Source organism: Setaria italica, chromosome I (assembly GCF_000263155.2).
Source record: "Setaria italica strain Yugu1 chromosome I, Setaria_italica_v2.0, whole genome shotgun sequence".
NCBI lineage: Eukaryota > Viridiplantae > Streptophyta > Magnoliopsida > Poales > Poaceae > Setaria > Setaria italica.
Window position 1 is genome coordinate 29,230,559 of NC_028450.1, and position 11,587 is coordinate 29,242,145.

The 11,587-nt window shown below is 51.4% G+C and overlaps 1 protein-coding gene across 1 annotated transcript in view; it reads right to left on the reverse strand.

Annotated features, from left to right (window-relative positions):
- The window catches only part of LOC101753973 (small nuclear ribonucleoprotein SmD1a-like), an 18,516-nt gene extending 8,447 nt beyond the window's left edge, over positions 1 to 10,069 (reverse strand). Inside the window, exons 1-2 of the mRNA XM_004952870.1 lie at positions 10,056 to 10,069; positions 9,860 to 9,936 (exon numbers count right to left, since the gene is read on the reverse strand). Coding sequence (XP_004952927.1) covers positions 9,860 to 9,936; positions 10,056 to 10,069 — 91 coding nt within the window. The remainder of the gene's footprint in view (positions 1 to 9,859; positions 9,937 to 10,055) is intronic.
- Positions 10,070 to 11,587: the final 1,518 nt, after the last annotated feature.

An 11,587-nucleotide genomic window follows, 5' to 3' on the forward strand; every position in this document is an offset into this window, starting at 1 on the left:
GCTCGGGCGTGCGCGTGGGCGAACGTGTGCGGCGTGGGGTCGGCGCAGGCGTCGGGTGGCGGGTGGCGCGGTGCTGCGCGGGCGTGGGCGGGGTGGCGGTGCGGCGGGAGCTGGTGCGGCGCGGCGGGAGGCGGCACGGGCGCGGCGCGGGCGCGAGGCGGGGCGCGCGGCCCGGCGCGGCGCAGGCCCAGCGCGCGTGCGGGGGAGTGGCGCCAGGGGCAAGGCGCTGGGCGCCAGACGCCAGAAGGAAAAGAAGGGCGGCAGGGGAAAAAAAGGAAGGAGGGAGAGAGAAAGGAGGAAGGAGGGAGAAGGAGGAAGAAGGAGGGAAAAGAGGAAAAGAAAAGGGAAAAAGAAGAGGGAAAAGGAGGAGGAAAAGGGGATGGGCAGTTCGGCGAAAGTCGCGGGATTTGACGGCACGCGTGATGGACTTGACGGGCACGCGGCAAAAATTACGGGGAACGGATAAAGAGGGTCGACGACGTCGGGGCCGGGACGGCGAATCCGACGGGAAGGAAGAGATTTGATGGGGCTCAGCGGTCGGAAAATATTGGAATGCATTTTTAACGAGTGATTTAATTTGGTAGATTTTTACGGGCGTTACAAACCTACCCCACTTAAATTGAATCTCGTCCTCGAGATTCGGCTAAATTCTGAAAAGATGGGGAAACTCCTTCTTTAACGCATCCTCGCGTTCCCAAGTAGCTTTTTCTTCACCATGCCCACTCCATTGGACTCTGCAAATTCGCACTACTGAATTCCTTGTTCTTCTGGTGACGATGTCCAGAATCTTGACGGGTACCTCCTGATATCGCAGATCCTTCTGCAAATCTATGGTTTCCACCGGTACTTGCTCTTCTGGTACTCTCAGGCATTTTCTTAGCTGGGACACATGAAATACCGGGTGGATATCCGAGATTTCTTCGGGCAGCTGAATGCGGTATGCTACAGCTCCAACTCTTTTTAACACATGGTATGGTCCAATATACCGAGGGGCTAACTTTCCTTGCACTTGGAACCTTCGGGTACCTCGAATCGGAGAGACCTTAAGGTACACGAAGTCCCCCTCATTGAAAATCAACTCTCGTCTTCTTTTATCTGAGTAGCTTTTCTGCCTAGACTGTGCTGCTTTCAACTTCTCTCGTATTTTAGCCACTCGTTCTTCTGCTTCTTTGATAAAGGCAGGTCCCACTAGGGTGCGCTCTCCTACTTCCGACCACATCAACGGGGTCTTGCACTTTCTTCCATAGAGAGCCTCAAATGGTGACGTGCCTAAGCTGGCTTGGTAACTGTTGTTATATGAGAACTCTGCATAGGGTAAACTCTGTTCCCAATCCTTGCCATAAGTAAGGACACATGCCCTCAACATGTCTTCCATAATCTGATTCACTCTTTCTGTTTGGCCATCGGTCTGGGGGTGATAGGCTGAACTAAAATCCAGTTTGATGCCCATAGCTTTATGCAGACTCTTCCAGAATCTAGAGGTAAATTGGGTCCCTCTATCCGAAACAATTCTGCTAGGCACACCATGCAGCTTCACTATGTTGTCTACATAGAGTCGAGCTAGCTTTTCTCCACCATAGGTGGTCCGTACGGGTAAGTAGTGGGCAACTTTAGTGAGTCGGTCCACTATCACCCATATGGAGTCATTCCCTTTTTGAGTCTTGGGCAAACCCACTACAAAATCCATACCAATCTCGTCCCATTTCCAAACTGGAATGGGTAGTGGTTGCAGTAAACTGGCTGGCTTCTGATGTTCGGCCTTAACCCGTTGGCAAATATCGCAATGAGCGATGAACTGGGCTATGTCCGCCTTCATCCCATTCCACCAGTATTTCTGCTTTAGGTCCATATACATCTTGGTGGATCCCGGGTGGATGGAATATGCTGAGTTATGGGCCTCATCCATGATGGTTTGCCGGAATTCACCTTTCTTGGGCACACAAATCCTATCCTTGTACCACAAGGTTCCTTTTATATCCACTCTGAAGTCTGGGGCTTTATTCTCTCCGGTTTGCTTGCGAATCCTCACCAAGTCTTGATCCGAACCTTGGGCCTCTCGGATTCTTTCCTCCAATGTAGGCTGAACACTTAGCTTGCGGCTGGTATTCTGAGGGATGATGTGTACATTTAATCGGGCCATTTCCTCTTGCAAGTGAGGGTCCTTAGGTCCGATCTGCCTATAGGATTTTCTGCTTAAAGCATCCGCTACCACATTAGCCTTACCGGGATGGTAGTGAATTTCCAGATTATAATTCTTGACCAATTCTAACCATCTTCTTTGCCTTAAATTCAGATCTGGTTGGGTGAAAATATATTTTAGGCTCTTGTGGTCTGTGTAGATCTCACACTTTTTCCCTATTAGGTAGTGCCTCCAGATCTTGAGGGCATGCACTACGGCTGCGAATTCCAAATCATGGGTGGGGTAATTTTGTTCATGGGGCTTAAGTTGGCGGGAGGCATATGCCACTACCTTCCCATCCTGCATCAGGACACACCCTAACCCTTGTCGGGAAGCATCACAATAAATGACGAAGTCCCGCTGTATATCCGGTAGGGTTAATACGGGGGCGGTCATCAATCTTCTCTTCAGTTCTTGAAAACTCCTCTCACATGACTCTGTCCAAATAAATTTCTTGTCCTTCCTAAGTAGCTCTGTCATGGGCCGGGCTATCTTAGAGAATCCTTCAACAAACCTCCGATAATACCTAGCTAAACCAAGAAAACTCCTGATTTCACTAACATTGGTGGGTTGCTGCCAATTGGAGACGGCTTCAACTTTCTCAGGATCAACTGCTACTCCTTCTGCGGTCAAAATATGACCCAGAAATGCCACTTTCTCGAGCCAAAATTCACATTTACTGAATTTAGCATAGAGTCGGTGGGCTCTCATTTTCTCCAGCACTACTCGTAGATGTTGCTCATGCTCTTGGACACTCTTGGAGTAAATAAGTATGTCGTTGATAAAGATCACGACAAACTTGTCTAACTCCTCCATAAACACCTTGTTCATGAGATTCATGAAATAAGCAGGGGCACTGGTCAGTCCAAAGGACATCACTGTAAATTCAAACTGACCATAGCGGGTGACAAAAGCTGTCTTCGGGATATCACTTTCCTTGATCTTGATTTGGTGGTACCCTGATCTCAAATCTATTTTGGAGAAATACTTGGCTCCTTTCAACTGGTCAAATAGGTCATCTATTCTGGGATGGGGGTATTTATTATTGATGGTGACCTCATTTAGTGCGCGATAATCCACGCACATCCTCATGCTTCCGTCTTTCTTCTTGACAAAGAGCACTGGGGCTCCCCACGGGGATGAGCTAGGTCTGATAAATCCACTCTGTTGCAGTTCGCCTAACTGTTTCTTCAGTTCTGCTAACTCAGATGCTGGCATCCTATAGGGCCTCTTGGCTATAGGGGAGGTTCCAAGGATAAGGTCGATCACAAACTCTATATCTGTCTGGGGGCATTCCAGGTAGTTCTTCAGGAAAGACATCCGGGTATTCACTCACTACCGGGACTCCTTCTATGGCCTTGGCTTCCATGCTAAAAACCATTGGGTCGGGCCCACTTCCCCGGGTGTGACAGGTCACTTGTACACCGTCCTGGTTAACCAGGCGTACTACCTTATCAGCACATCCTATGTGACCATCATGTAGGCTTAACCAATCCATTCCCAAGGATCACATCTATCCCCTTAGACTCAAGTACTACCAAGTCTGCTAGGAATTCTACCCCACTTAGATTGATCCTTACCCGGGAACAACCTAGTCGACACTGGATGTCGGCTCCAGGTGTCCGGGTTATTAGGGGTACCTTTAGTAGTACTGTAGGTATGTGGTGCTTATCCACAAAGCTTGATGATATAAATGAATGTGATGCTCCAGAATCGAAGAGTATTGTTGCCAAGATTGAGCTGACTAGAAACTCACCGAGTACCACGCCCTGAGCTTCCTGAACCTCTTGCACGCTGATGTGGTTGACGCGGGCTCGTCCGAACGACTGCTGGGGCTGCCTCATCTGCTGGCTGTTGTTGTTGTTGTTGTTGCCGGGGTTGTTGTGGCTGCGGACGGGAACACGGTTGGCTCCCGACACTGCTTCCCTTGGCCCAGTCACTGCGTTGGAGAAGGCCGATGCAGCTGGCATGTTGGCGTAGGGGCAGTTGGCAATGAAATGCCCTGGCTCACGGCAGTTGAAGCATGCCCTGCCATTGTTGGTGACTTGACTGGCACTGTTGTGGGGCTTTGACAGGGTTCTGGCTTCTGAATGGGGCATTGGTCTGATGGGAACCGGAGGCTTGAGACTGGGTCCGGTACTGCATGGGGGCTTGAGACCTGGGCATGGGGTGACCAAAGCTCCTTGGTTTCTGGAACCTGTCCTGCTGGTGGGCCTTGCTGTCCAGGAACCGGTGCTTGTTGTCCCTCCTTTCATCTGCCTTGGCTCTCTCAGTCAGGATGGCCATGTTCATCAGAGTGTTGAAATCAGGGTAGATCTGAGGAGTAAGCAGGGTCCTTAGTTCTGCGCTCAAACCCTTCTTGAACATATCTTGCTTCTTCTCATCCTTGTCTACTTCTTCTGGAGCATAACGGGCCAACTCCATGAACTGATAGGTGTACTCTTCCACGGACTTGTTGCCTTGGCGCAGTTCACAGAACTCATCCGCCTTGCGCTTCATGGTAGCCGCAGGAATGTGATAGCGGCGGAACTCTGTCACGAACTCATCCCAGGTGATAGTGGAGGCATCCTGGGTGGCAGTGCAGTAGTTCTCCCACCAAGCTAGAGCAGTCCCAGTGAGTTGATGAGCAGCCAGGAGAAGCTTGTCCCTGCTCTCACAGCCGAACGGCTCTAGCTTCCTCTGGATGACCCGCAGCCAGTCATCTGCGTCCAGAGGATTGATTGACCCGCCAAAAGTGGGTGGCTTGGTCCGGAGGAAGTCTGTCAGTTTCTCATTCATGCCCTGTCCGCGGGGCCTTTGGCGAGTGATGGCATTGGCCAAAGCTTCCAGCAGAAGGGTCTGGTTGTTCATGACTTGGACCAGATCAATGACCGGTGGGGGCGGTGGCTGCTGTGCTCCCACTTGACTTTCCCCCTGCCCTCAGGCTGATTCACTTCTTGCTCCTCATGGTGCACCGCTGGTGGGGGTTCCTGCCTTTCCAGCTGTCTTTCTGCACTAGGAGTGGCACGTGCTTGACTCGGGGAGGTTCTGGTGGCACGCTTGGGAGGCATCTGCAGATTGAGTGAACTTCCATGAGACTTGGATTTAGATATTAAAGTGATGTTTGGTTAATTAATTTGGATTTTCGAAGAGACAGAATCCACCTCCTGTCGACAAGCACACAGACTAACAAACAACAAGCACAAATAATTTTATTATTTTGCCGGGGCGGTTACAACACTTGGGACAGGGCCAAAACACGCACTACACGACCGGTACAAAAACACAACTGGGGTACAAGTCTAGACTCAGGGCATCTTCTGGAGTACAACTCTAGGTGGGGCACTCTACTCGTGGGACGAATCTGCACACTGCGCGGAGTGGTCTTCTAGCGGAATAAGGAGGGCCAGCACCTCGTCCCTTAGGGTCCCACCTGCGGGAGGGGGTTCCGAGGCTTCTCCATTGGCCACCTCAGAGTCCCTTTCCGAAGGCGGTGGTGGTGGCGGGGCATCGGGGCTCTTCCACTTCCCGGACCCCTGGGCAACAGGGACTCCATCCAATACTAGGGCCTCGTCGTCCTCCAAGACCCGCATTTTCCTTCTCGTGCGGTTCGAGTGGTGGACTTCCTTCAATGCCCGCACGTGCCGGTCCTCGGCCTCTTTGAGGGCCTCGATGGCGAGGGCCTCATTGCTTTGGGCGGCCGTGGCTCGTGCCTCAGCTGCTGCCAATCTCACCTGAAGTCTCCTCACCATAACCTCGGCGTCCTCGGCTCTGCGGATCTGCTGCTTCAGATGGGCGGCCTGCTCGTCGCAGAGTTCATCCAAAGTGAGGAGGTAGGCAGCCATATGGAGCACGGTGGGGTCATCCTCGCGCTATCCACGTCCTTCCAAGGTCCTCACCCGGGCCAGCCAAACTGGGCGGTTCTTCTTGACAGGCGGGTAAAACCTCATCGGTGTGCGACCGATGTGCCTCTCATAAATTTGGCACAGGTAGCGCAGGGCTTTCCGAGCTGCCGCCTGGTAAGTGTCTTTCCGCCGGAAACCAGTGGCAGACACATTCCAAGGCTGGACGTCGGGAAAGCGGCCGCTCCTGCCCACGTAGATGGTCATCTCACACCGGAGAGTCCCAAGGTCTTCATACTCCCAGCTAGAGTACTCTGGACGCTCGTAAATCCCGAGGCGGTCCATGCAGGCGAACAGCAACATGGGAAAACCGGGCTCCTCTAGGCAATGGCTGTTGATCCAACCTTCTTCGGCAATCTGGAAAGAATCGAGGTGTAAATCAGTTTTGAAATTGAGCAGAGGAAGCAAGAAATTTTGTAAATCATTTAATTTGGTCAAAAAGGCTTTTCAAGTCCTAATGGTTACGTCCTACGGCCAACGATGGCTCTGATACCACCTGAAGCGTCCCCACATAAGTAGAGACTAAATGTGATCCAATTATCAGTCCCAGGAGGCTGATAACACATTTATTCAACAGATAGTTCAGAAACCGTACAACTCCCGAAGGAGCGGGCGGGCAAGCCACACCCAAAGTAAGACTAAAGCGATAACAATACAAATCCAAGTTGCAGTCCAGTCGGACTCCGGGGTGCAATCGGAACTATGCGTCAGCGGAAGCATCCTGCAAAAGGGGCCAACACCGCAGGCAGCGTTGAGTGCAGACGCAACCTCCTACTCGAAGTCCTCTGCGACGAAGTCCGGATCCTCCTCTGAAGCAACACAAGAAGGGTGAGTACATAAAGTACTCAACAAGTCCAACCCCATCCACGGAGGGGAATATAGCAAGAATATGCATAGGATTCAACAAGGATATGGTTAAGGTTTATTTGCAATAAAGCTAGATTTTTGACACATGCAGGGTTTTATTTCAAAGAATTTTCACAATGCATTTTCTTTAGTAACCGAAACATTAAGTGGGGTTGATCCTACACAAAGCATCCAAGTTTTACCGCTACCGGACTCCCCATCCGCCGTAGCGCACGGCACAACTGCCGGACACTTCCGAAATCCAACACACAATATAAAAACCAACCATCTCCAAAAGCTAGTTGTGTGACCGAGCCGTAACTCGTCCAATGCCGTGGACACGGCTACCCGTATAGGTTTTAACTCTGCAGAGGTTGTACACTTTTCCCACAAGTAGGGTACCACATCATGATCACCTTAGTGATGGTGCGGATCCTAACAAAGCCATTACCCACCTTAGCCAACACTGACTAGTCAACACGGAAGCACCCAAGGGGTTAGCAACCCATCCACGAGGCCAAAACTGGGACCTAAGTCACCAAGAGCTTAGTCCTTTTCCAAGGGCTCCCGTTGCTCACCAGCACACCTGAAGCCTAGCAGTTTAGCTAGTGGGGTTTATGCTAAGCCGTTGCCCATACAACGGTCGAGTGGTTGTACGATGGTGGAATTAGGCAAGATGACACATCAACTCAGTCCTTAGCCATGACAAGATGGATATCTCCCAACTCTGCTCAACCACTAAGGTACGAGCTCAACAATCTGGCATTCCACCCAAGAAACACCCATCCATCTCATCCACCACCTCCCTTTACACCCGAAAAACCCAACTCCTCAGTTGAACACACTCACACATTTATTTTCCAAATAAACAGATGTAGTCATGATTGAATTTGGGTAACGAGTTCCTAAGCATTCTAGCAGTATTTATCATCTAAACAGAGCAACTCATATTTAGAGATAAATATAGGACAACAAGGAATAATCATAACAACCAAGGGGTGGCTATCCAACCATGTTTTGCAGTAAAACAATATGCATTTTATAAAACAGGCCAATAGGTTGTGTCTGAAAAACTGGGTATTAAATATGCATCAAAGGACCAAGTCGGACTTGCCGTTCTCAAAGCCTTCCGGGAGCTCCTGCTCGCGGTACTGGTCCTCGGGCTCGGGCTCGCGGTCGAACTCCTCCTTGCGCTCCTCCTTGGGTATTCCGCGATCTACGGCACACACAAATAAGCACATAATAAATAAAAAGGAAAAAGGTTTTACTCGTTGAGCTCCGAACAGAAAATGTGAACGGAAAATAGGTAGGAAGGGTATTTTCATGAAATTTGGATATGCCTCGGCGGAAATATATGAGAGGAGGCCGTGGTCGAATTTGGGATCGATTGGAGGAAGTTTGGCGCATGAAATGACGGGTTAAAGTGAGGTTAGGGGCTTTAAAACAAGGTTTAGGACTGAGTTGTGAAAACTGAGGACCTATTTGTAAATACTCTAAAAAGTGGAAGGGCTTAGTTGTGAGAATCTTTGGAGAGAGGTGGAGGGACCGGATTGCAATTAAAAGGAAACAGAGGGGTAGATCGGAAATCAAGCCCCTTCCTTCCTTCTTCTTCCCTCTGTTCCAGAACAGAGGAGGGGGGGGGCGCACGGCCGGTGGCGGACCAGCCGGCTTGGCCTACCGGCGGCGAGGCCGAGCGGTGGGGAAGGGGTAGGAGAGGATGGGGAACCCGTTTGAGGGGTCACCTCGGGCGATTGGTGGCCGGAGCGAGAGGGGGCTGGCGGCGGTAGGGAGGCGGCGGCGGGTGGCGCCGGGCGAAGAGAAAGGAGGTGAGATGGGGCACGGCGTGATGGTGACGAGGGTGGCCGGGCCTTGGCCCTCTTTTATAGGCGATGGGAGGGGGGACGGCGTGCGGCCGGCAATGATGGCGGCCGGTCCTCCGGCCGGTGGCGTGCCGGAGTAGTGCAGCTCATGGATGGCGTGGGCTCGGTCGACGAGGGAAGGTGTAGGGGCGGCAACCACTTGGGGAGGCGCGCCGGGAGAGGCGGCGTGCGATGGCCAGCGGACGGGCCAGCGCACAGGGCGGCGATGCGACGGCGGCTTGGCGCGGAGCGGGCGACGCGACGTGGTTGACCGGCTCGTGCGTGCGCGTGGGCGAACGTGTGCGGCGTGGGGCCGACGCAGGCGTCGGGTGGCGGGCGGTGCGGTGCTGCACGGGCGCGGGCGGGGTGGCGGCGCGGTGGGAGGCGGTGCGGCGCGGCGGGAGGCGGCACTGGCGCGGCGCGGTAGCGACAGCGCTGCGCGGGCGCGGGGCGGGGCACGGCGCGCGCGGGCGTGGGGCAGGGCGCGCGGCCCGGTGCGTCGCGGGCCCAGCGCGGCTCGGCCCGGCACGCGCGTGCGGGGGAGTGGCGCCAGGGGCAAGGCGCCGGGCGCCAGACGCCAGAAGGAAAAGAAGGGCGGTAGGGGAAAAATGGAAGGAGAGAGAGAGAAAGGAGGAAGGAGGGAGAAGGAGGAAGAAGGAGGGAAAAGAGGAAAAGAAAAGGGAAAAAGAAGAGGCAAAAGGAGGAGGAAAAAGGGATGGGCAGGTCGGCGAAAGTCGCGGGATTTGACGGCACGCGTGATGGACTTGACGGGCACGTGGCGAAAATTACGGGGAACGGATAAAGAGGGTCGACGACGTCGGGGCTGGGACGGCGAATCCGACGGGAAGGAAGAGATTTGACGGGGCTCAGCGGTCGGAAAATTTTGGAATGCATTTTTAACGAGTGATTTAATTGGGTAGATTTTTACGGGCGTTACACAACTGGAAGATAGTAAAAGGCCAAATATTGGCTCTGCTAGTCACATGTTCCAGATTTGCGTCACAAGCATAATATTAAGCTTGATAATTGGATAACCCCCTGCCTCCTCCAAAAACCCCCAGTTCTCACAGCATTAGATTTGCAGGACATCATACCGGTGATGGTGCCATGGACGACAATGCCGTTCTTGAGCTCGATGGTCACCGTCTCGTTGTTCAGCTTCATCAAGAACCTGTGAAAGCGCAATTCCCACCCAAATCCACACCGATTCGTGCGAAAAATTGTACCAAACAAATTAGCGAAGTGGATCGAATTTATGGAAAAGAGGACGAACTTGGAGTGCTGGCTTACCTGATGAGCTTCATCTTGGAGGCGCTTGGTGGGGGACGACGGGGCAGAGGTAAAGCTAGGGATGCGGGGGAGCTGCTGCCTCGAGCTAATTCAGAGCGGGGGAGAAGACATATTACCCCTTCACGATATGCGGTGAAGGTCATGGGATGGGCCTAAATGGGCTGTAGTTGGTTCAATGATGGGTTTGCTGAAATATTGCATGGGCTTCAAAAGGCTATTTCGGACTTCTCCAAGCTATATACAGCCTGCGGAGATCCAATATGGCTATATGGATTTCCTTCGTCTCCCCTGCTCTTACCTGGTGATACGGCGCCACTTGTCTACGCGCCGACGAGAAGCCGGAGTCGACGACGTGGGAGCTGGGTGGAGGGGTGGGAGATGGACAAGAACGGCTCATCAACGAGGTAGCCGGTGGTCACAGGTGGTGGTTGAGGCCGCTAGCACTAGAGGTTAGGATTAGAGTTCGGGGTTTCTGGGGGTCACCTTCGGGGGGGGGGAGCAGATAAAAGAAGGACAGAGATACGTGGCCAAGCTGAGCAGTAGCTCCAGAGTGGCACCACTCTCCTAAGGACTCAACCCTTCAGTCCCTTATAAGCTCTATTGGCCACCATACATAAGCTAGGAAGCCCAAGAGCCCCCATATACTTGTTGGGATCTCTTAACCACCAACACCCCCCATTACTATGAGCATATTCTCAGTGAAGTTATTTTGTGGCATTTATCATGTATCAGCAATTACTCCACATGTAACACCAAGTCATAAGAAAAATATGTGCTTTCAAACGGTCACCCAAATATGTAGTTTCAATGGTCACGTGGGTCCACTTGCATTTTTTCTTCTTCAATTGATACATGTAAAGCCAAGTGAAAAGAACAAGAATCACTACACCTAAAATGCTAAAATGCTTCAAAATTAGGGTTGATCTTCTTTAAGTAAAACCAAGTCCATAGAAATCCATATCTGAGTAGGGGCATATGCCCCTACTAGGTCCTCTTTAGGTCCATCCAATCTAAGAATTAGACCATATATGTCATTATTTGAATCACTAAGAAAATTGAGGTTTGTAAAAGTTGTCAAGGCTTCAGGTATCGCTCCTGAATTATTTTCAACAAATCCAATTTTTTAAGAAGAGAAAGGTTTGCAAAATCTAGAGAAACAATCCTTGATAAGTTCTACTTATATAAGTTCATTTACAGCATAACAACACCTTTGCAGATGATACCAAACTATCTTGCATCACGTAGATTATTTCTACGTCCAAGTTTGACTAAGTCTATATATCAACATTCTAGTATGGAACACCACTCATGCCCCACAAAGAATTATTTGAGAGCCCCACACTTTGAAGGCTTTCTATCCCATCAATGCTAGCACATGTCTTGTGAGCATTTCTCCTTCACATCAAGCGACTCTTGAAATGGGACAGTAAATGAATTTGACTGGATTCACAACTCCCTCGAGATCTTAAATGACACAAGAACATTGATATTCTCTAAAAGCTTCACATTGGACCTCTAGTTGTCCAAGTCCA